Source organism: Salminus brasiliensis, chromosome 16 (genome assembly GCF_030463535.1).
Source record: "Salminus brasiliensis chromosome 16, fSalBra1.hap2, whole genome shotgun sequence".
Lineage (NCBI taxonomy): Eukaryota > Metazoa > Chordata > Actinopteri > Characiformes > Bryconidae > Salminus > Salminus brasiliensis.
Genome location: NC_132893.1, coordinates 25,853,503 through 25,879,010, shown reverse-complemented (window position 1 = coordinate 25,879,010; position 25,508 = coordinate 25,853,503). Strand labels below are relative to the sequence as shown.

Below are 25,508 nucleotides of genomic sequence, written 5' to 3'. Positions count from 1 at the left end.
CGTTTCAACAGGAAAGACGCAATCACACGGCCTAAAAATTGTTTAAACAGGGTCCTTAGTCCTGCTTGGTCTAAGCTGCATTTTGAACGGAACTTTTCTTTGGGGGAAGAAAATCTTTCCTATGCTCAATTCATTTCCACGCAACTAGACCAGAGTAAACTAAATGGTTTCTAAAGTGCTCTCAGCGTGTTCACTCCTTCTGTATATTATAAGAAGATTCTGGGATTACCCAAATATAGCCCTGATGTTCTCTTGGATTGCATAGATTCAAAAGAAGTGTCCAAATACAGTTGATTACTGAACCTAAATTAGGATTATTTTACTTCTATGTTTAAAAAGTAACTTAAAACACCAGAACATGAAGACATGGAAACGGACATTAACATTTTATTTTGCCCAGTGACACATCATATTAATATACATGTATATACAAATACATAACACCTAATGTACATTTTAGAAAGTAATTCAAAACAAGCAATTACAATAATAATAATAAAAAAAGGAAAAAGCAATCTCTCTTGCACCACTCCCGTCAGTTAAACTAAAAAGCATTCTTACAGTCTAGGGAAACACACCAGGGAGGACCAACAGGACCGTTTGAATAATATCTGCATATTACAGATAACAAAATGTCCTAGCATGTACCTCCTACTCGTATAACTCACAGATGGTTTGATTATGCATAGAGGAATATGAAGAAGTTGATAGGCAGGCTGGTTATGATGTCATCTGTGTGCGCTCATTCATTCCTCAGTGTATTCTTTTACGTGAGAAAAGATGATATTTTCCTAAACTGGATGGATTACAAGCACCTAACATTGACATTCCTTTTACGAGATACAATACACAGATATTATTCCATGTTGGCAACAACCTCCGTTTCTTTTTTTGTTCTGCTATCACACAAAGTGATCTAGATCTACGGTCTTCAGAGTGCATTTTGAACGAAGATCCTTACATTATATACACAAAATGCTGTGAGACACAATCACATACACAATTTTGTTTAGTAGAGCAAATGCAGCGCGAGTTACTCTGCGACAGGGGGAGTATGAAAGGAAGGGGGGGGGGGGGGGGGAATAAAAATCCAGTTCCTTCTAAACAACTTCCATTCATTTTCATTCATTTTAGGCTTAAACCAGGTCTATATTCCTCACTTTAGCAGCTGAGCTACAAGCTAAGGCTCTTCTTCTGCATTGCAGCTGGAGTGTAAAACAAACCAAAAAAAAAGGGCATTTTAGAATGAGTCTATTTCAGGGAGGAGTACAGTAAACACAAACTGTAAGATGGTATTCAAAGAAATATGCTACTGGATAGGGGTGCATTCTGCTACTATTACTATATTAGTTTCAATATATACAGTAACATTTAGTGAATAATTGTAGAGCATGACATCTGTGAATGGCTGTTAATGGTTTTCATAGCCTAACTATGAGGCAACACATGGTGCAGTATATTACAATGTGCATGTACAAGACAATCAGTGACACACAGCTCTCTGAAGTGTCAAAATCCTTCTTTTTGTTCGAACATTCACATGACGAGTCACAAGGAAGCCAGTGAAGCCATGGGCCCGCCAGTGTTGTACAATCCAACAGTCAGACAAATGAAAAAGAAAATGCAGAGAGCGCCCTCTACCTGCAGATCACCACACTAGCACAATCATGCTGAATCATGTTCCTAGATCTGACAGAGTTCAAATCTATTTTATATACTCTCTATATCAGATTCCTTAAAAAAAGACCAGACTGGGCTAACTCTTAAATCCCTTAGCGAGAGCTTGAGATTCCGTTTTTTAGAGTCAATATCGTTGCACATTTAGAGTAGAGTCCCTCCTTTGCCAGAAACCACATAGTGGTGAGACCTTGTGTGTGTCTAAAAACAGAATTTCCACCAAGCAGGGGAAAATTAACAAAAGACAACATTACACTGAAAACACAACTTGAAATACTAGGGGGAAAAAACCCAAACCAAAAATAATTCAATATAAATTTCAAAACATAGCGTAAGTCACTAATGCCCATCTAGACTAGTGAAATATCCAGGAGCTCTCCAGTGAGTTGGTTCCTTTTGGAAGACTACGATCAATTAATGCTATTTCACAAAAGAATATAAATAATCTGCTTAAATAATTCCACTCAGATGTGTCAGGTACGGGTCAAACTCCGTATTCGGCAGCAGAGGTAAAAGTAACATGCCATGTGCGGGGCCCTGCTCAGTGACTGCATTCAAATCACAGGACACCTGTCAGTTACAGTAAACGCGTAAAAAAAGTATTGTGATCTACCGACAGCGTAAGTGTTAACGGAAAATATGCACACAGCGTCAGGGAACCTGATCGATTCCCTTCAAATCTCCATACCGTCTCATATGACATTTTGATATCAAAAGAGGGGAAAATCTAGGACAATAGCAGTGTTACAGTACATTAATAGTACCCAACTTTACATTAGTGTTGCTTGTTGCTAGTTTCAGTGTTTTTAAACGGTGTACATACCGTGTTACTCTCGAGATGTGCACACTCGGGTATCTATAATTACAGTAAACAATTTTGGTCCAGTTTTTAAAGGTGACAGACTTCGCATATGGTAGATATTCAAAACACACAACCTCAAAATGTACAACTGCTTAGTAAGCACTGTTACACTGAATACGCAGTACTACCTATCCAGACCAAAGCGTGAACTAGTGTTGCTTTGTGAAACTCAGTCTCGTCTCACACTATAATTTAATATGTTCCTCCTCACATCTCTCCTTTTCTCTCACACTCACTCTCTCACTCATACAACACAGAAATGCAGAGATAAAGGGGAAACCTGAGCTCCTCAAAAGAGGTCAGGAGAAGTGAAATGTGTGTTCCAGGTTTGATGAAAGCCTGCAGTGCCCTCCGTTTGAAATCCCAGAGAGGCAGCAGGCAGGTGGAGGATGTGCTGGGAGGGGGGGGGGAGAGAGGTGGGTGGGATGAACTCTCTTAGGGCGTCTGGGCCCCAGATCTTTTGAAGCTGCCCAGCAGGCTCTGCACGCCCTTCTTGACACTGGAGCCCACCCTGCGTGCCACAGAGTCTGCAGGAGGGCCTGGCAGGCATGAGGTGGTGCTAGGGGGTCTTGCATCCAGACACTTCTGATACCTCAGCTGGCACAACAGACATATAAAGTTAGACACACAACAACAGACACTTTCTGCTATATATATGATGAAGGCAAATGGGACATACATTTTTATAACAACTTTATTTTTCATACTACACATCACCTGTAAATCTCACAGAATTAGAAATGTCACATAGATCAGTAGACAATTATGAGAGCATTATGTCTTACCATACAAGCAGCTTGCACAGCCTCACTCAGGCTGGCAGCATTGGGCTCACACCAGAACATGTGGCAGATGAAGTCTCCAGGGCCTTCCGCCATGATGAAGGCAAAAGTGTGGACATCCTTTCCCACACCCATAAATGACAGGAACCGAACGCGACACTCTGACAGAACCTCCTCAGTCTGCACCCACACAAATGGAGGGGGGGGGGATAGAGGGAAGAAAGTGTTTCTTCAAAAAAATCTTTACTTTAAAAAAAAATTACAAGCTAATATCTTAACACAAAGTTGGTTAAAGTGATGACAAAGGCATTGTAAAAAAATATATATATACAAGGAGTAAGTGCCATGTATAGTACTCACATCTGAAACAAGGATAGTAAGAGTAGCAGATGCCACATTCACAGTCACTGAGGTCCATTTATCTTTGGCACCAAGGGCAGTCTCCAAGGCAGAATTAACAATGTCCATGCCTACATGAAGCACATCCACAGTACAAATCATGTTCAGTAACACATAACTACATAAATCCAAAGACTAAGTTGATGCTACCAAAATACATGACCTAGCCACTTTAATTCGTAGAAGAGGGGAAAAAAATTGTCATCACTGGGATCACACCAGATTGTTGTGGAAAAGGTCATAAACTGTCAGGGGTTACTGTTAGAAAAGTAAAAACGATCCGATGCTGAGGGCATCTTTTCTCAAAATGTGGACAATTAAAGCAATGCGCTCAAACAACTGTTACAGTTATTGCATCAGGGTTTACCCCTTAAATGTTTGAGCAGCAGAACAAGTCTTAGCAAGACCTACAATTTTAGTAACATGGTTTGAAAAGACCACATTGCCCTGAGGTTGAGTCAGAAAATACCCCCAAGCCAAACCATCTTCCTAAGCAATCATGACAAGGTGACAAGCCTGCATCTCTGGCAGAACAGAAAAAGCACTGGCACAGCAATCAACAGTTTCCACAAAGAGCCACATAAAACCAAGATCCTTACCTACTGGCTTTGCCACCGGCACATTACCAAGGTAGCGCACCTGGAAACGCTGGACCAGCTCATTCTTTGGTGCTGGGAACTCTGAAAGTGTGTTAAAATGTGGATGCATGAGACCAAAATAAGCTAAGAATTGTGTTTATTATGTTTGAGATTTGAACATTTTGAGCTGCCATGATGTTACATGAAATGAATCTGGCTTAGTATCATGATTTTGACAGCCTACCCTGAAATGGGAGATCCACTAGTTTGGACGGGTCAATGTTGAGCCTGTTCAGACTTGACTTTGAGGTCTTCCTCTGGGCCATAATCTGCAGAAAGATCCAGGTCAGTCCAAATTAGACAAATTTGAATGAAACTGAAAAACTGAATCAAATGGAACCCATATCCATAGAAAGTCCTCTATCTGGTATCAAACTATGAAGCGCATATAATATTGTGAAGAACATAATTCTGCTGCTTTTAATAAAAATCTCAGAGAGAATTGTTTTGAGGACTACAGTTACGCATTTCAAGTAATCGCATTGCATAATTAATGCTCACTCAACAGCAGATATACGGTTACCTTGGAACAGATGTCATGCATGCTGGTGGCAATGTTCTTGGCAGGAGTGTCGCATCGGAACACATGACACTTCAGAACATGGGTCAGCTTGTCGCGAGCCACGTATGCAAAGTCCCTGGGGTGAGAAATAAACGTAAACGTGATAAACTGCTTGAGTACATGAAAGTATATCTGAGTGCCTAGGATGAAAGTAGACAGATGGCTATGGAGAAAAGCACAAGCAGGAAATGGAAATGAAATGGAGAACGCTACTATTTCATAATGTTGAAAATTAAATAAATGTAAAGATCATGTTTAAGAGTCTACAATGACATTTTTTAACCCCCAATGACTGTATATAATGTTTAAATAACCAATACAATAATGAACATCTAATACAGCAGTAAGACTACTATAAAAATGAGACTGGAGGGGTGAAAATGAGCTGTGGCAGCATACGGTCATGACAACCACATATAATGAAAAATCGTGCACAATAATAGCAATACACTACCTCTCCCTGAGTCCCAAAATGCAGCAGCAAAGAGAGAAATCAAACAAGGTTTGAATAGCAAACAAAAGAGGGAGCACAACAAAAGAACAGCTTAGTCTAGCAGGTCAACGTAAAATCAAACAAAGCATGCTTGTAAAGCAACATTGTTTATGCAGCAACACGTATATTACTTATGCAGCTACTGTTTAACTACACAAGTAAAACTTAAAAGTGCAACAAAAAGCATGGTTACTGAGAATGCAAATACCCTGGAGCACTGCAAGCCAGTGGTGGCTTTACTACCTTTACTTTATCTACCAACTTTGATGAGCTGAGTTTATTAGGTTAGAACTGTCCCAGTTTCCCACCACTGCAAATCTCACAGAATTACTTATAGGAGCTCAGCCTCAACATGGTGTTAGTGAGAAAAGGGATAATTTCTAATAAAACAAATCATATTTAAAAATAAGGGGCAAAAGCAACATGACTAACCCTGAGTAGTACATGGCATAGTTAGACATTTTAGTATTATTGTTTAGAACAGCAAACTGCAAAAGGAGCAGGCCTTCAGAAAACAACACTAAACATTAATAGAAGCAATGTAAATCACTTGCACTCTTAAGGCTGACTTATGCCTCTGCACAGACGCACATCTGCATATCTGGGTCAGGCTACAAAGAGGATCATGTGTGGAGTTGCAACAGTATGAGAGTTTAATGGCATGATAGCCATCTCTGAAAGTATACAGTATGTATACAGTAAGAAGTTTTCTTCCTCCTCCTGACTATTAGTTTTTTTATTATTATGTGATATAGTGGCCCTAAAGGAATGAAAAACGAAGGCTTATGATTTTATCTATTTTATAATGGAAGCTTATGTAGAAAGTCTTCCTTTTGGATAAAATAAACATAGCTACACATGACGAGGAGGCTTCCTGAACCATTTTGTATCTAACTAATGATTCGTTTTATTATAGATTTATCTGCTGATTATTTCCTCCATGAATCAATTGACTGGTTTAAAAATTCTGAAAATAAATCAATTTGGAACCTTTATTATTATTATTTTTAAGTATGTCGTGTATATCTGTGGAGTTGTGCATCAAACAAGGGCTGATTGGCTCTTTGGTAATGCTCAGAATGGACTGATCCTCAGGAATGGAACTGTACACCAGCCAGAACTTGTGCTCAACATGGAGCAGTACAAGCATCATATTTATATGACTCATCCTCTAAATATTACAAAAACAATGCAGTGCGTATGACCCATAGAGTACATGTTCTCATTACATGCCAGTGCGTTGGCAGACACCTACATATATAACATGCTGAAACTCACAGATGCATCCATGTGCGTCTGCACTAAATAATAAGTCAGCCTTTAGTGAGCTAAAAACCTGTGGATAGGTATACCAGTTAAGCATTCAGCATCCAACAATTCCAAAACATTAGATTTTCATCTCCTCTCCTTTGTTTGTATGTTTAAAAACTGAGGCTCGGATATCAGACTGACCTGCCGTTGTCCCTGCCAACACCCCACACACGGATGCTGACAATAGGTTGAGTGTGGAGTAGAGTCTGTCCCAGGGGATCAATCAAATTCAGCATCTCATTCTCCAGCACCAGAAGCATGTCTTTTCCCTGGTAAACACAACCAAACGTGACCAACTACCACAACTAAGGCATCTCAATGTCTCTTTTATGGAATAAGAACACACATACCTCTCCCCAGATGCCAACAGTGTCATGCAGGTTGTGTTTGTGGTAAGACAGCTGCCTTATACAGTTATTGACGGCAATGCTGCTTTTTCCAGGTGCCATCTCCTCTTCAGAGATCTCCACCCATCCCAGAGATCGCACAGCAAAGCACTACAAAAGCATGATAGACGGTCAATGACTTGCAGTAATGTAGAGTTCTCAGATGTATTTGAGGTGTGCATACTCATCATATGTTAATAATTTGCTCCATACCTTGGCCTCTACGTCAGTGCTGTACGAATTTGGCTTCTCTTCTCCTTCTGACTGGGAACAACTGGTAATAAACAGTGAGAGAAAAGCATCCTAGAATGAGAATCCAATATGGTTCATCAAATAGTAAAAATGGCAGCAGTTCTAACAGCAGGACTGGAAAGTTATTGAGTCAGCAGAGTGTTGGCGGCTTGGCACTCTGCAACCCCGCTCTGTAACTTTACGTGGTCTGACACTTTGTGGCGGAGTTGCTGTGGTTTCTAAATGCTTCCACTTTTCAATAATATCCCTTACAGTCGATGGTGGAATCACAAACTGACTTGTTGCAATGGTGGCATCCTATTACAGAAACATGGTGGAATCAATGAGCTCTTTAGAAAGACCAATTCTTTCACAGATGTGTGTAAAGGCACACTGCGTGGCTAGGGGCTTGATTTTATACACCTATGGCAATGGGACAGAACGAAACACCTGATTTAATGAGGTGTATCCCAATACTTTATTCCATATCATGTACCACCAAAACACACACACACACACACACACACACACACACACACACACACACACACACACACACACACACACACACACACACTTTATTTTGCTGTGATAATTGTGTTGTACTGTGAGCTGCTAAGCTGTGGTCACTATGGGTGGTAACGGTAAAATTAATCAACTCCTTTCTTCAAAAGAGCCTATAATAGACATTATAGATTTGACTGACCCTGCAGATCTTTCACACAGGGCTACTCTTAAATGAAACAAGGCACACCTGAGGTTGATGGAGGCATAGCGCAGTGTAGCCCCTTCAAAATCCTTCAGACTCTGATCAGAAGTTACATCGTCTTCCTAAAACAGCATAAACAAGAAGAAAATCTAAATCAAATGTAAGCCTTTAAATATTAAAGTAAAGCGCATTAAATTGCCACACTGTATAACCAAAGCCAGCTGAAATATAATCCACCCACCTTCCACAGTTCATCGTTGAATCTATTTTGACGAGATACGCCATTCCATGTAATCTAAATACAAAACCACATGCTTTAGGCTTGACACAGAATCAAAATATCAGAGGCAGAATGAAAAAGTAAGCACTCTGGGTCCAACAGTTTGGTGCTAGAATGTTCTCTCCACTGATAATTAAACATCAGTACAACCCATTCACGTAGCATTTACACTGCTTCGATGCGGCAATGGACGCGAGTGCACTCCCCCTCTTCAGCTAGCTGCGTGTGCGTGCAAACAACGGTGCTCCGTGCATCATCCAAATGAAATCCCTTTCTGCTACATCCATTTTTAATTAAAGGTTGATTTTTGATTTACATTTTTAAAACGTTATGGTTTTAAATTGTGTTTTAAGGGGTGATGAGGCAGAGGGGATTAACACTTAACATCAGCTAATTCATAGGATATTTACATCAAACCATAATTTTTTTCCCTCTTGGATTTTGAATTTTGGAGGAACTGATGAGGAGTATAAATATCTGCAGTGTTAATCCAAGTCCCTGTAATTTAGTACTACACTACATGAAGGTCATTTAAGAAATCTCTTCAGCATTTGCAGATATTATTATATTCTTTCCCAAAACATCTATTATAATTAAAACGTAGATCAACGTCTGCTTTTTACCTGTGGCTCCTCAGAGGGGGTAATGGCAGGGGATGTGCTAGATGGTCTCTCTGGGGTTGCACCTTCCTCTAGGGGAGAAGGTGGCTCCCACTGCGTGGTGCCTGTAGGAATATGCCAGTAGTAGGTCCCAGAGGTATCCCGCACACGCATCCAACCGGCTGGCAGGTCTGTGTCTGTCTCAAACGCGCTGCGGTCCCAATAAGACTCTAATAGTCACACCAGATGGTAGTGGGGGTGGCATTAAAACAACATAAACACAGAGTAAGTACAAATGTAGAAGCCTCTGATTACTTTGATAATCCACATTTAAGCAAATTTCCAATTTCATAACAAAGGAGTTTAATTATTGTTTATTAATTTAAACATTTTATACAAAAGTATATATTATAGTTATCTTGTTGTTGTAAGACATTATTAGCCACAGACATTGAAATAATAAGGCTACAGCAAGAACCACATCCCAATGCATCAACTGCAAGTCAGAGCCTAATCTTTATTAAATATGTAGACTATTAAGTTTTTTTTGTAGTATAACAGTAAAGACCAGTGTAATACAGTTTAAAACACGCTACCTGGATCTCCATCAGGGGTGCTGTTGGCAGTGCTCCCCTGGGACAAAGACATACAGCTGGAGTCCTCATCACTGGCTCCATTCTTGCTGAACAGTAAGCATGTGTTCCTGCCTCCGCCTTCGCTGTCTTTCCTCGACTCACTGCTGCTCTGTGTCTCAGAGGAGTCTGTGTCCTTCTCTCCACTGTCAGGAGGGAAGTTCTCCTCCTCCTCCTCTTCCTCCTCCTCTTCTTCTTCTTCTTCTTCCTTCTCTTCCTCCTCCTCCTCATTCTCTTGTTTCTTGCCTCTGGGGGCCTCCGAGGTATCAATCAGAATGGGTTCGTTGGCGGTGTTCCTAACATCTACGTCAGAGCATAGGACCTCCAGGGTCTTATTATTCTCCACGTCGCTCTCTTGCACCCCAAGCATGGAGTTCTGGTTTGGGTTCATGTCTGGGCTCTCATTTTCGTTTTCATTTTCCACCAGGTTAAGGTTCTGGTCTGGGTTTCGGTTTAGATCCTGCTGCTTCTCTGCTACTTTGCGCAGCTGGTTCTGGCCTTCCTTCATCCACTTGGCATTGCTTCCTGGGACAGGGTGACCCTGCTCGTTCTCTTGATTTCTGGCCCACTCTTCCTCACGATGCTGGAGGGAAGCATCATCATCATCCAGTCCACCCATGATGCCGTTGAGAAGCTGGGACGGGGTGGTGCTGGCGTAGATACGGCGGCTCTTGGGAGAGGAGGTACAGGAGCCCTTAACTTTGCCTAACTCTGCGTCTTGAAGAGCGCTGTGGGGGCAGCGCAGGTCGAGGTTCAGCGAGGGGGGCAAACAGGTGTTCTCGTTGGCCAGGTCTGAAGAGCTCTCCAAAGACATGGCACAGAGCTGGATGCCTCTGGAAAAGATTGTCAGAAAAGCAAACAACTTAATGATTTTACTACAGTAAGAAAGTCACTGTACTTGTTTAGGTGAACAGATGTGGTGTAATAGCCTAAGCCATACACAAGTAAAAGTACTGATTCATCACTGAGCACAAATTAATCAGGCTTAGAAAATCCATCACGTAGCAGCACTGGAACTTCCAAATAAACGTAAAATATCACAGCGTGAAACATCTCTGTGCACTGTGTCTGTGCTGCTCTCCCCTGTCCATTTATCGTACTGTCTGATTTTGTATTTACTGTATTGTTTCCTTGCTCTATATTTCCACATCACACATTATGTAGTCTGTAGATCTCCATGGCCCTGGAGGACTGTAATTTTGCTCCGCTGTGCGCCTGTACACAGCTGAAACAACAAAAAGCCTCTTGCCTAACTTGGCATTCAGCATATCAGCATGATCCATTACAGATCATTACGTTTTTTTAGACTGTATTACTCCCTTTTTGACATTATTTGGTGTATGAGAAAATGGTAAAGCTCCAGAGTGAGAGGTGTAAGCAACAGCACAGTAGTACAGCTACTAAAATGGTAAGGACTACAATGCAATAGAAGAAAATGCAGATTCCTTTCCACACAAAGACGCTGGAGAAGAATTATTACCTAAAATTTGTCAGGAAAGCCCATTCCCCTTAATATAAGTTAGTAACCGAGCCAATGTAAAAGTTACTACCTACCACTATACTCTCACATTGGCCAATACTTAGCAAGCTTCTCAAGCTGATCTGGTATTAACACTGAGCTCATTCAGACAGCTAATGAGAGCTGATCTTGGGGTCAGTACTTTTAGTCTGAGATGCCTGATCAATCAATGAGGCCCAGTGTTTCGTGTGACACCGTACATTTTGTGAGTGCAGAGTTGTGGTGTATGAACAGACGTGGTGGCATGTCTACAAGAAACTCTGCTTCGTCCAGGTTTTGAGGTTTAATATTAGTGGAATGAGAAGAGAGGCTCGTCTGATTAAGATAGAAAACCAACACTGATCATCAGCTCGGTGCTGCAATCAGTGAAGGCCTGAGAATTTGTCAGTTTCCTCCAAACGGGTCGTGACTTTCAGCTCTCCAGTAGTACACACTGCTAACGTGGAAAAATGCTTCAACAGAACGACTGTTATATATATATTACTCGTTATATCTTTTAGCTACATACACATCTACCATTACTTCAGCTAGCTAAACATAGGATTACATAAACATCTGGTCAAAATGTGACTAGCTACCTTTAGTAACATCGCCCGCATAGCAGCATTAGACTGTAATGTAGCCTGTATATGGCTCTGAAACCCCTTCGGTGTAGCAACATGGCCAACATGGGCCGGTGGTCTGTCGAGTTGTCCTACCCCATCGATATGTGCTACTTAACGACTCTTCGCATGCGCAGACCAACACACTATATTTAATCAAATTAAACCAAAAATATCGATTATTTGCATCACCTTAATTACATATCGTTAGCTAGCTATCCTGTGCTACACAGTGATTCATGCTATCGGAATATCCTGCCTAGCTACCCTCCTGCTGGACGCTTTATATGGCAGCTAGCTACTGCCGGCCTATCAGAGGACCCTACGCTAGCCACGGTCTTATTTAGCTAGCTAGGCAGTTGTGCCCTATGGTGGTAGCTAGCTAGCTAAACCCAGGTCCTGAAAGTAACAACTATGGGGAGGATTTCTACCTTGTGTGTGTACCTATAGCTAAATCTACACTATGGTAGCGCGCCTTGACAAGGCAGCACAAATCGACACAACACCGTAACGCTACCTGCGCATTTAGCTAGCTAGCTAACTTCGTGCTAGCTTAGCTTGTCGCACCGGAGGGCAGCTAGCTATCTAGCTAACGTTAACTACGAGACAATCCTCTGGCCACCAGAATTAAACGCCGATCAAATGATGTTGAAATAATTAAAATACAGCTCCAAAACTGTCGAGCACTGACTATTCAGCAATGTCGGCTTAATTCTCCTAATAGTCAACGCTAGCATCGCCCTCCATGATCTCTCACTCCCACAACATAAACACGCCCAGAGCCGCTACACGAAGAACCCAAACAAACGAGGCTCAATTATCGCTTTAAAATAAAAGATAATAAACACTACAATCGCGTTAACTCACCTTCTATACAGAATACGACATTTATATCCAGCAGTTTGTAGACCCAAGCAAGTAAAACGGAAAAAATGTCCCCCTCCTCCTTCTCCGTCTCAGCCCACCCGTCTCGCTGTACTCATAGGACTGCACTAGCTAAGCTAACCATGCTAACACCGTTAGCCACCGCCTGCGTCACACCGCCCACGTCAAAGCAGCGTCAACTACCAGGGGTCTCTCTTATTGATGCGGTATTTTTACCTCCGGTTTCTTACTTTTAGATGGATTTGTTTTGCATGAGGAATAAAATAAGAGCAAATGTAGCGTAGTGTACTTCATCTTCTACCATTTAAAACACAATAAAATGTCATTCCAATTTATTTATTTATTTTTTACCTCATTTTAGTTCCTGCACATAAGTTAGGATTTATGCACCGACCGGCCACTTTCTTAAAACCAGCTCCATGTCTCTGTACTCACTGTCCATTTACCATATTGGTTCACTCTGTAGTTCTACAATTACAGACTGTAGTCTGTCATCATGCTCTGTTAGCCTCCTTTCATGCTGTTCTTCAAAGCTCAGGACCCCGCAGGACCACCACAGAGCCACACCACAGAGTAGTATTTGGGTGGTGGGTCATTCTCAACAGTGCAGTGACACTGACATGGTGGTGGTGGTGTGTTAGTAGTGTGTGTTGCGCTGGTACGAGTGGATGAAACACAGCAGTGCTGCTGTGGTGTTATAACTGTCCACTCACTGTCCACTCTGTTAGACACTCCTACCAAGTCGGTCCACCTTGTAGTTGTAAAGTCAGAGAGAGAAGTTCTGTTGCTGCACAGTTTGTGTTGGTCATCCTCTCGTCCTTCATCAGTGGCCTCAGGATGCTGCCCTCAGGACGCTGTTGGCTGGATATTTCTGGATGGCGGACTGTTCTCAGTCCAGCAGTGACACTGAGGTGTTGAGGAACTCCAGCAGTACTGCCCTGTTTACATCTTTAGAAAAGAGATTCAGCTCTTGTTTTTGAAAAATGAGTTTAAAACATTTTTTTGAAGCGCTTCACTTCAAACCCTTTTAGAGGTGACTGTTTTTGATCCTTTAAAAAATGAGTCAAACACTTTGAACCTCCTAAAAAGTCTTTGCTGAATATTTTAATAAAAAGTGATTCGAATCTTTCCAGAATAGATCCGAATCTTCTAAAGAATCGCTTTGAACTTTTTAAAAGCGATTCAATGCTTTTTAGAAGTGTCTGGAATCTCTTGACTCTTTTAAACAAAAAAAAGTTTGCAACTGTTTAAAAGTGATTGTAACTTTTTGCAGAGCCATTAAATCCTTTTCAAAAGAAAATGTTATCTCTTGAATTTTTTTCAAACCTTTAAAAAAATGTTTGGAAAGCAATTTAAACCTTTGGAAAATAACTTTCTGAAGAACTTTTTCAGATGCATTTTGGATTATTCCTACTGGTCCAATCATCATGGAATTTTAACAAGAACAACTGCCAGATTTAAGTTATATCAAAACATAAAAACAGCTAAAATGGAGTTACTAAGTTTTATGCAAGACAGGGATTAAATATTAGCTTAGAGTTAATACTGTGTCGTTCTAGTGCAGTTTAAATTCTGTGCATTTTTAAAGGCTACTGACCACGAGCACCATCATTCAGTCTGTTGCTGAACTTTGACTTTCAAGCTTTCTTCCTTTCCAACATTAGTTTTATCTGCTTAGCAACATTGTGTAGCAACCTGAAAACAATCGTTTCAAATTTATTGTCATGGTCTAACTCAACTGAATCGCTCTTCATTTAATGTTTTCGAAATTTGGAAACATGTTTACTACAAAAGCTGGTTTGTTGTGGTATTCTACAACAAAGAATGAAATACCACACATGATCATATATATTTCCCCTTACAAGTCATGGAAGTAATGTTAACTCATTGGCATAAAAATCAACAAATAATAAGATAATAATTAAATGTGTGGATGCCTATTTTTAATATTGCATAGATAAACTGTTCTCATCAACCTTTAAATAATCACAAACATTGTTGTCAAGCACCTGCAACAAACATAGACATCAAATATTGGCATTGAATACTGCTTCTAATAACACTGCCCATACAAACAGCAACATAAGCCACATCTATTTGAAAGGTCTTTGCCAGGTAGTTGTCCATCACTAGTAGCTGATCATAGACTTTCCCCTATACGCACTAAAATCATAGGTACATATCTTGTCTGCCATTGTTTGAACCTGATTAAACTTGCTGAGCTAAGACTGACTTTCGTTACAATACACATCCGTTTTAATGACTGTATCTGAGTCTTCAGGCTGCACGGAGGCACTCTGATTCCTCTGATTCACTCTGTCGTCCATGTCCACATAGTCCTGTTAAGACAGAAAATGTGATGTCATTTTAAAATATTTATATAAATATTACTGCATTTCAATCAGTCACAGAGAGATTATTGGGCATACAACATTATGCAAGAGTATGACATAAGCACGCTGTCAAAAGTGTATTATAGTATTATAGTCTGAAGGACACTCACACGGTCATTTTCCAGAATGTTTTCCAGAACTTCCACTATATCCATAAAGGAAGGCCTCAAGGAGTAAGGCTCCTGCCAGCAGTCTTTCATCATTTGGAGCCTGTGATACAAATTACAGAGTCAGTTTCTTAAAAAAAAATCCTTTTTCTGTGACCATAACTAATTTATTAAATTACATGTTATATATATTATATGTTGCATCATGATATTAATTATGTTGGTAACTTGCACCTCATTGTACTGTGTTCCACATTGACTTTTACACAAGAGAATTTGTGCAAAAAAATACCTGGGATAAAATCTCAATCCAAACACATGGCATTACAGTTCATGACACTCAGAACATTTCTTTTTCATATTTTAGAGATACAGTTTTAAGAGGGGAAATGACACAGGTAGATTATACATGATACATATTAAAACACTTCAAAATAAATATTAAATTTATATAATTAATTATATATATTTTAGATACAATAAGAGGAATGTACTGTTTCACAGGCACCATTTCGCTCATTGTAGTACATCATCTGACCTATAATTTCTGTTATTCCTTTTATTTCTGTTGTGTGTATTTGTACTAAGCCCTTGAATCTTTGAGACGGTTACTGCAAATTACAGTTACTCCCTGTATTGGAAAGCTTGCAAAGCGAACCTTCTACATTACTGCCATTCATCTCATCCCCATATGTTTTTTTTTTTTTTTAAATAATACAGCAGTATGAATGTCCGTCCACATGATATCATAGATCAAGGTGTCTGCAGGCATCCTCAAGGTCTTGTAATTTCTGAGACTTTTTAATGCCATTCAATGTCATTTAAATCATTGTTTGCCAAGAAACTGAAACTGACACGCTTGAAACCAAAACTGGGCGATCAGATAAGACATTTTTGTCTAAAGTTAGCTTATTTGGTTTTACACTGGAGCTACAGATCCAATATAATTGTCAGGCCCCTATGCCTGCCCTGGCTTTGGTTTTCACCTCCCTGCTTTGCCTTTGTGTCTTTCCTAGCTTGCCTGTCATTGTTTGTCTTGCTCTGCCATGTGCCATCTACAGACATGTAACCAAGAACAATCAGCTGCAGTGCCCATTCACAAGTTTCTAAGTATTTCAAGTATTTAAATCAAAGATTTGTCCACATTAAATAACAGCTTCAAAATCATTGTGATGATCCACTGACTTATAATAAGAACAGTGTCTCTGCACTGCACATTACACATGGCTCTGTGTGTATGTTTGGGTCAGTTTCTCTGCCCTTGTCCCCCCTACTGTTTGCAGGTGTTCCTGGTCCCATGCCAGCCACCCTTACTATGTTACTCTTGTCAGGCGTTCAATATTTGTTTCTGCATATGTAGCTCTTTGTCAGATCTTGTGCTTTGTTGGATGTGCATGTTCGAGTATGGTCTTCCTGTGTGAATTACGCAAGTTTACCTCAAGCCTTCATGGATGTGCATTTCCTTTGCAGTTCAGTTTTATTTTCAATTCTCTGAATCACAGTGTTTGCAAGTTTTGTTCTTGAAAAAAAGATCTTGAATACGAATTTAGGTGACAAAGACTTCTAATACATTTAAGCTACAGTATATGAGCCTTGTAACTCCACTAAAAAAGTAAACGGACACTAACATGCCTCAGCTGATTAACTACATTTTGGGGAAATTTTTAGATGTTTTCAGTGAAGCACACCTTGTGGTGGCCAAATTGTCAGTGATGTACCAAATGTAAAACCACTACATGAGTTACATACAAGTAACTCACAGCTATATATGGTAGTCTGTGTGCATCCAAGCTCAACGGGAGTTAACTTTAACACATGCCCCTGCTGCCTTGCACAAGCCACTCCATCTTAAAGGCCAGCACACACTTCGTAGCAGCTTTTTTTCTGAGAGGTGTGAAAAGATCTCACCACTTCTACTCACATTTCTGGCCTGCACTGATCAGGCTCACCGTTTCTGTGGCCAGCACACACATAGCGTGCTACTTCCTCCGATGTGTTTAAGTTTGGGTAGGGCAAAGTGCCTAAAGAATGGAAATGAGGGTTAGTCATGGCTGTTGAGTAGACATATATATATATATATATATATATATATATATATATATATATATATAGAGAGAGAGAGAGAGAGAGAGAGAGAGATAGAGATAAAATGCTACAAATAATATTAATTGGAATATAGTTGTTAGTTATATTCATTATAAAGGACACTTACCGAATGTTTCCATCTCCCATAATACAATTCCAAATGCCCAAACATCCCCTTTGAATCCATAGTAATCGTTCTTGAAATATTCTGGAGGGTACCACCGGGAGGGAATTCGTTCCTGCAGAGGGACACATGTCAGCCACAACCTGATGCTACACAGTCAAAATAAGCTACAGGATGTGCATGTGACCACAGTATGTCCCCATATGACTTAATGAAAAAGCATTCAACCCACTCAAACATTTTCGGATGCATGCAGTTTTCCTGTCTGTTATTTATTTATTTATTTTTATTATGAAATAATTCGAAAATAAAACATGGAGATATGCTGCATATGTAAGTGTTAAAATTCCACACTTTAATATTGGCAAGAATATTTTTGGGCTGATTTTCCCCCTTTAAATGGAGTGCAGGCACTGCCAGGGATGTTGGGCCCTGTGAAAAGATATTACACTGGGCCCCACCACGCTAACAGTTCTGCCAAAATAATCAGTTAATACATTTCCTCAGGCCCCTGTCAGTCACAGTTCCATAGAATTGCCCTAACTTTTCCACCCACAATATGGCGTCCCTAAATGTCACAGTACTACCACCACCATGCTTCACTATAAGGATGGTGTCTATATGGTGGTGATGTCCCCACCACACATACTGTAGCGCCTAGAATTCTGGCCAAAAACTCTTGGTCTCATCTGATCATGGAATTTTTACACTTCTTCTTAGTCAGGTCATTCCTGGGCTTTCTTCAGAAGTTCTGTCTTTCAGAACTCATACCTTCTTGCAACCTCCAGCTATCTTCCAGCTGTTCACAGAGACCACCGTGTAGACAAGCGCACCATTACTCTACTTTAGAACACCGTAACTTCTTTCAAAGTGATTATCAGCCTATCTGTGGCTTCACCAAGAAGACGTTGAGTTTTGAGAGGAGGCCTTTTAGTGACCCGTCAGAGTTATGAATGCAACTGAGCCTTCTGGATGATGCTTTTTGATCATTTACAGTTAACATTTACATTTACATTTACGGCATTTAGCAGATGCTCTTATCCAGAGCGACTTACAAAAGTGCTTTAAGTCAGTCTATATTAATGTATTAATATATTTAAGTCAGTCAAGTCAGTCTATATCCAACATCTATTTAGTTTTCAGCTTAGTTTAAACAGAGCACACTTTTTATCATCTTTATCATATATCTTTAAACATATTCAAAAATTAAATGCAACTATGCAATTTAGTTCAGATTTATTTATATAGCACTTTCCACAATGAAAGACTCAAAAGAGAAACCCATCCTCCTCTGGTCCACACCAGTACAACAAATAACAGAACAACAAGAAGAGCTGGACAGAAAGAGTGAGCTAATGAAGAGCTATGGCTAATGTGACAGCAGGTCATGAGTTATGAGAATGTGAGTGGGTGTAGAACACATGCTCAGTGTTAATGTGAAAGTCTATGCCAGTGAAACAGTCACATGCACAGCTATGTAGTATCTAGAGTGGTCTGAATGCATCAGTGCAATGATCCAAAGCAATGCAAGCAGCATATTTCACTTTTCATTCACTGAATACTTGAGCAGGGTTAGTTGTGCTGTAGGTCCATGGGTAAAAACATCACTGATTTCCCTTGAGCTCTTACCTTGCAGTCTTTTTTGCAGCTGCCACGTCTGCTCCATGTGCGCGCGACCTCTCGGGCCAGTCCAAACTCGGCTACCTTTACTTCATGAGGAAAACTGTGCACCATGATATTCCTCAGTGCCAGATCGCAGTGCAATATCTGATCATCACATAATAACCACAGAGACTCAACAAAAACATCATTGTTACAATACAGAGTAAAAGCTAAGCTTGAGTGGTGTACCATTTTGGAGCGCAGGTGCTTCATGGCGTGTGCTATGTGGTAGGCTGCGAGGGTGAAGAGATGCTGGAGCTCTTTGTCCAAGCACAGTCTGTTTTGATTCAACTGCAGAAAACTGCGGAGGGTCCCGTGGGCTACATACTCCATAACCAACATATATGGAGCTGGGACACACAGGGCACAATCACACACACAATATTTTGCCTCTTTATCAGACAAATGTAATAAGATACCAACCTGACATTATATGCATGAAAATGAATTTTTTTGGAACACATTGATGTCAGTTATCAGATAGAAAAAATCAGTTATGACTGACCCTAATGATATTTAATACATAATTTGATCCAATATGCTAAATTCAGCAAATAAACAGCCTCTGCACTCTAAATTTGGAACGTCAAAATGTCATTCAAACAGGGGTGTCCAAACATTTGCATATGACTGCACATCTGCAGCTATACTTTTTTGTGGAGTATTTAAATCTACATGTTTAAACATGTATAAGGTGTTATTATATATAAAATAACATTACTAATATTAAAAAATGATTTCAACCTTTTGGACACACTTTTAAGAGCTCTACAGTAAAGGCAAGTAAAAGGCTTTGAAGCGCTTTTCAGAACTACATAGAACTTTATACAACGAAAAGGGTTCTAACCGAGCTGAGCCAAGTCTTTATTGCCAAGTCTGTTCACTCGGCAGCCAACTTTGCCACGCTGCCATGCAGTAATTTCTGGTCACACAAGACCAGGCTCCTATATCTATTAATAGGGAGAGGCCAGACTCTAAACTGAAGGCCAGATTACTGTTTCAAAAACAGATTTTAAATCACTGATAAAATCTGACAAAACATCATCAATAGTTTTAGCTTTCGGCCCAAAAAAGCTTAAAGAAGTGATTTTTCTGCATGTTTTGGCTGCTCTACTTGCACAGATATCCACATCGAGGGGGCTTTTCCCACTAGCAAACAGACCCTCCTCTGCTTACGGCATAACCAGCAAGCTGATTGGCTCTTTTTGTTTAAGGGTGGGATTTCATCTGTAAACAAAGGCAATGTTGAGAATTACAAGAACTCATTTATATTTCGGCCAGTCTCCTCATTTATAACGTCTCTTGCTGAACTTGCCACTTTGACAGTTCTATGGCTGTATTTGTACCACAATAGGTCAGCCTTATAGTATCAGCAGTTATCTTGGACTGCATACAGGACTCAGCAGGTACCTTAACTAACCTCCACTTAGTCGGTCCTGGTGTTTCGTAAATGTTGTTGCACCCCAAGAACTCATTAGTTGAAGGATCTGACAGTATTAGAACTACGGCATATCACTGCTGTCCAATCAAAGACATGTATCTCCATTTTTAGTAAGTATGGTAAGCTAGTCTTAATAAAATAAAAAAAAACTATGAGTCATATCAAGAGAGTCGTATTGCATTGCTGTGAGGTCAGCGATGTCTTCTTCTGTCATACACCCTGACATATTTATAGCACTACAGATTTCAGGGTAGATTAAACTGAACAAAATACAGGATCATACTGTCTGTGATATCCCACTCCAGCAGCTGCAGCAGGTTCTTGTGTGTGCCCAGCTTCTGCATGACTGAAACCTCTCTTTCCACCTGCCTACGGTTACAGCCTAAACACACAGTAAAAAAAGAGAACGTCAGTAAACAGTCACAGTACCTCGTAGGATAGCAGAAAGAAGGTATTCTGAATGAAGCTTTGTTTTACGTCTCAAAAATGTAACAAGGGTGAAGCCATACCCTTTTTGGAGATCTTACAGGTGAAGATGTTATGACCTTTGATGGTGCCATGCATCATTTTAGCTTTATAGAACACTCCCTCCCTTCCTGCCTTAATGAGCTGATGCAAATTAAGGTCAGCTTTGTTAAACCGGCAATCCTGTGAATGCAGTTTAGAACACTGTGTTACTAACAGCAGCAATTACTAATCAGTGCCAAAGACCCCAGATCCATATATAATATTCCCTGAAGTTGCAAATAATAAAGTTGCTTTAGATAGCACATTATTTAACCTCTGGAAAAGCCTATGGCCCACCGGCGGTCCGAAAGGATTATCACAAACTTCTGTTACCAAAGAATAGCCCCTCCAGTTTATACAAAAGTCCCTGTAGTTACTGAATAACACACCGTAGTGTGTAATAAGCCTTGGAGTATTAAGGGGTTATGAGACATCTGTTGTAAGCTGTAGACATGTTACTGAAAACAGAACAGTAGTTAGGTAAGCTTGTCATCAGTGCTATTAACCTCTTACTGAATGGTAGAAAAAAATATTGATGTATTTTGCATGGCTACAATTAGGCCTGCACAATATATCATCTCAGAACCGGCATCTCAATGTGCACATACACAACAGTCACATCGCAGGAGGTGCAGTGTCATTCACATTATACTATAACTTGTTTCATACAAAAGGAAAAATTGCACTGTTCTCATTTTGCATGATGTATCTACCAGAGGCAGACTCTACCTGACCAATATCATTTGTTTTACTCCAGTCTTGGAAACACAGGGTGCATTATTAGTATCACAACATGCTGGATCACTGAGTTTTAGAGAAATTTGGTAAAAAAATTCCTGTATTTAATATTGTGCAGCTTTAGCTATGAAGTAAAAGTCAAAAAAATATTGTTTCAGTTGGGAATCTGTAAGCTAAATGTATAAAATAGTGTAACTGTTCCATATACTCTAAGGTGATGAGGGTTATTATTGGTTTATGGGATATAGTTTCATAAGAGTTTTGTAAGAGTAAGATTAAGTATTTGGTCCATATTCTTTTTTAAAAATTGTATACATCATGAGGCACTTATGAGGGTTAAAGTGTTAACGTGATAACATGATATCCTTCACCCAGATTACCATTTGTGTTGGCCTTCTCAGGGATCTTGAAGCTACCTTGGTGCTTTGGCTTTTGGCTTCGGTAGTGGAAAGTATATTTGGCCCCAGTTTGACTGTTAGATTTTGCTCAGGCGAAGAGATCTGCTGTACATGATCAGCTTCAGGGGCTGGAGGGGTCAGCTGTCCCCGTTGTTCTTCATCCTGTAGATTCCTAATGGTGCGTATCAAGGTCTTGTATCTAGAGAAAAGTACAATGTTTCCATTTCAGTTGCTGCTAATCTTGCCAAATAAAAATACTACAATCTGACTACGTAATGATGTAGCAAACTCACGTTTTCAGCCACATTAAAGCCATTCCAATGATGACAAGAAAGAAGGCAGATGCAATTATGATTATGTAGAGCATCAGGCCATCTATATCTAAAATAAATTCATCAATAAAAAACAACTCAGGATGTGTTTCCCACCCACGGACAAGTGCAGCTACCACAGACAATGGAAACTTACAGCCTTACACACCTTTTTTCTCACATTTGTCCTTTTCATTTCCTGCTGTTGTGAAATGAGATCCTTCTGTTTGACTGTAATTAAATGCCATACTAGTAGTCTGCCTTGTCCCGATATGGCCCTAGAACAATGAAAAGGAGAGATGAACAGAATGGAAAACTGACCTTTAAAAAAGTCGTTAGCTGACACATCTCACTATAGCTTCTTTAGTTGAGATTGGAAATTTATTTATGAAAAATTATTTCATAGCTTCTCAAAATGCCCTGGTTGGAAATAAGTGGTCAATTTGGCCTGAAAGATTTGGCCTCCTTATGTAATCTGGGAAACCTCTTCCAAACACAACACGGGTTGATTTCCCAGACAGGGATTTGGCCTAGACCTGGCTTCCACAGCATGCAGAATGGAGCTTCTCCCTAAGAGGGTCTTAGTCTTTTTCTTTAGAGACTTTACATTAGGGGCTGGTTTCCCAGACAGGAATTAAGCCTAGTCCTGGATTACGTTTTACTTTTAGTGAAGAATCACCATTCAGAATGCTCTGTAGTCCAAGACTTGGCTCAATACCTCTCTGGTAAATTGACCCTAGATGTTAGAACATTGCTGTGAGGATCAGAGTATAGTAAACCACAGGAGCACTATAAAGGTCAGGTGCTGATGTTAGGTGATTTGTTCTGCATCACAAATGCCACTCCAGCTCATCTCAAAGAAATGGATGGAACTTTAGAGAACACTGTTGGGGGTTTATGTCCCTCTAGCCAAAATTTGGTACTGGGCACGGTCACATTCATCAGCGTCCTATTCCCAGTGAAAATTAAACATCCTCTACAGAGAACACATTTTGAGGCACAATTATTGTTCATTTGTTATATAAAACACATATGTAAATCCATCCAATATGTAAATATTGTAGCAAATAAATAGACATGGTGCTCTGAAAGTTATTCAGCGCATATTTAAGCATGCTCTCTGTAGAGTTTGTTGACCTACTTTCACTTAGATAATGAACAAAACATTCCATTTCTATCAGGAGTGTCTAGACACAACTCTACGAGCAGTGAGTTCTCAGTTGGAGACCTGTGTAAGCATTGGGTGAGCAAACACTGAACGCCAAACTAAACTAAAATGCTGTGAAAAGCATTTTGCTATCTGAACCTACTTCAGACTTAATGAACACACAGCTTGAGGACCTTCACCCAACGGTAAAGACAAACCATATGTAAGACAAAAGACGTCAAACATACATAAAAAACAATATCTAAATTATTATTAAGGTTATAATAATGTAATATATAATAATAGCATCACAAGAAATGTAACAGACCTGCTCATTAAGATTCCAGTTAGCTCATCTCTTCCATCGTAGTCATCCGTACTTTCGTTCTGTGGTACAGCATGATATATCTCACATACAGAGCAACGAAAAAAGAGGGTCTGTCATTTCCTTTTAAGACTTCTGTCTAAAGTGCTGAATGTGCTGCATCCCTCGCTTCACAGTTCAACAGAGCTTAAAGCCCACTGATTGTGGTTTCCTGTGAAGCAAGAAAATATGCCTTTGTATTGCTGTGACAGTATCCCAGCTGACTTCTTCACATCTGAGGCCTAAAACATGGACCATGATCATATCAAGTAAAGTAACCTAGTGGTTTTGAGGGTGTTTGAGGCTGGGATGAATTTACACTGTATACGTTTTGTATAAAACCAACAGAAGCTGAGAATGCATGAGAAGACTTAGCTTGAAGGACACAAGGAGGACAATCAAAGGGGACTGTGTACCTAAATCAGTACACGCCACTTTTTTTTCAGATTTTTCTAGTGGAAAAAGTGTTCGAAATATGTGGAACACGTTTACAAACAGAAACATGAGCAAAAGCTGTCTGTAGAGGAGGGGGTAATAGTTTTTTCCTGTCTGTCTGAACATCACTTTTTCCATCTAGTCATTTTATCAGTGGTCAGAGACGTAGCTAGCTAAGTGAAGTAGTGCTAAGTATTCTGATGAGACTAAGCTGACGTACATGCATGAAAACCACATACGCTTAAGTCGCTTTTTTTAATAGTCTAGAGACACTGCAGTGGATAAAAAGGCATGGTTATGCTGCCTTCAAGTGCATTTTAATAATCAAGAGTCAAAAGAGTCAACAGAGTCAAAGTCAAAAGAGTCAACACTTAAAAATGGTTCTTGGCGTGGGTGTATGCAGTTGCAAACTACAACAATAAAACGTAGGTTTCCAGTTTGGGCCATTAATGATTAAATTTCAGCCTGAAAATAAGTGAACCCACCTCTACAAGCATAGTGCTCATTTAAGCAAGCGGTAATCTAACAGCAGTACACTGGAAATTTTTTTGGCTGTTCCTGAGTGAATACGAACCAGCAGAAAACTCTGCATCTGTTTATTTGAAACTTGTGAGACATTAACATGACATTAACATATACACCGAACAGCCATAACTTTAAAACCACTGACGTGAAGTGACTATCATTGATTATCTTGTTACAAAGGCACCTACCAAGGGATAGAATATGCATATTAGGCAGCAAATGAAAAGATGACTAATGTCAGTTCTTTAATGTGTTGGAAGACGGGAGAACATTGTGATGGCTTTACAATGGTATCCAATAATGGACGACTGGTAAACCCGTGACTGGGTCATAAGGGGCAAAGGTTCACTGATGTGCACAGGGTACCACAGAAGAGCTACTGAAGAACAAATTACTGGAGAAGTTAATGCTGGCCAGGTCTTGTGGAGCCCATGTCTCGAAAGGTTGGAGCTGTTTTGGTGGCATGAGGAGGAACTACGCAATATGAGACAGATGGCTTTAATGTTATGGCTGATTGGTGTATGTGCCTCTGGTTGATTGGTTGAACAACTTACTGGACCCTGCTTAGACTACTGCTAGTATTCTCAGTCAGTGATGTATGTAGGACTTCCAGCATGTAGTTAATCCCGCTGTCATTTCACGATTATGTTGGTGGCTAATCTGATTTGTCTTCAGTTCTGCTCAAGGAGCCCCAACCAATGGGA

At 40.0% G+C, this 25,508-nt stretch overlaps 2 protein-coding genes across 3 annotated transcripts; both read right to left on the bottom strand.

Moving 5' to 3' along the window:
• Nucleotides 1-364: 364 nt before the first annotated feature.
• apbb1 (amyloid beta (A4) precursor protein-binding, family B, member 1 (Fe65)) lies at nt 365-12,678 on the bottom strand. Its single transcript, XM_072658545.1, has 14 exons — nt 12,550-12,678; nt 9,526-10,394; nt 8,954-9,159; nt 8,292-8,345; nt 8,096-8,172; nt 7,324-7,384; nt 7,075-7,221; nt 6,866-6,993; nt 4,882-4,996; nt 4,543-4,627; nt 4,320-4,400; nt 3,682-3,791; nt 3,325-3,501; nt 365-3,136 (listed from the first exon to the last, which is right to left on the bottom strand). Exons 2-14 carry the CDS (start codon nt 10,373-10,375, stop codon nt 2,975-2,977), a joined length of 2,253 nt encoding a protein of 750 aa, XP_072514646.1. The 5' UTR covers nt 10,376-10,394; nt 12,550-12,678; the 3' UTR covers nt 365-2,974.
• A 1,641-nt stretch (nt 12,679-14,319) lies between these two features.
• On the bottom strand, nt 14,320-23,892 carry LOC140536681 (fibroblast growth factor receptor homolog 1-like). 2 transcript variants are annotated; one of them, XM_072658632.1, is made up of 12 exons: nt 23,809-23,892; nt 22,503-22,611; nt 22,316-22,403; nt 22,005-22,221; nt 20,889-21,027; nt 20,663-20,761; nt 19,128-19,288; nt 18,906-19,043; nt 17,280-17,391; nt 16,989-17,088; nt 15,071-15,170; nt 14,320-14,906 (listed from the first exon to the last, which is right to left on the bottom strand). In XM_072658632.1, the coding sequence occupies exons 2-12, from the start codon at nt 22,579-22,581 to the stop codon at nt 14,790-14,792; spliced, it is 1,350 nt and encodes a 449-aa protein (XP_072514733.1). In that variant the 5' UTR covers nt 22,582-22,611; nt 23,809-23,892; the 3' UTR covers nt 14,320-14,789. The 2 variants fall into 2 exon arrangements, with proteins under 2 accessions (XP_072514733.1, XP_072514732.1); XM_072658631.1 differs by having other exon boundaries at nt 18,906-19,288.
• Nucleotides 23,893-25,508: the final 1,616 nt, after the last annotated feature.

Bases quoted from the DNA above. Each gene is read 5' to 3' on its own strand.
- apbb1 (XM_072658545.1), bottom strand. From the start codon at position 10,375: ATGTCTTTGGAGAGCTCTTCAGACCTGGCCAACGAGAACACCTGTTTG. The intron at 6,994-7,074 runs GTATGTGTGTTC...TGTGTTTACCAG, and splicing joins CTGTTGGCATCTGGGGAGAG to GGAAAAGACATGCTTCTGGT. The intron at 4,997-6,865 runs GTCAGTCTGATA...TTCTCACCCCAG, and splicing joins GTTGGCAGGGACAACGGCAG to GGACTTTGCATACGTGGCTC.
- LOC140536681 (XM_072658631.1), bottom strand. From the start codon at position 22,581: ATGGCATTTAATTACAGTCAAACAGAAGGATCTCATTTCACAACAGCA. The intron at 19,289-20,662 runs GTATGATCCTGT...TGTGTGTCCCAG, and splicing joins GGAGTGGGATATCACAGACA to CTCCATATATGTTGGTTATG. The intron at 17,392-18,905 runs GTAAGAGCTCAA...GTCCCTCTGCAG, and splicing joins GCTGCAAAAAAGACTGCAAG to GAACGAATTCCCTCCCGGTG.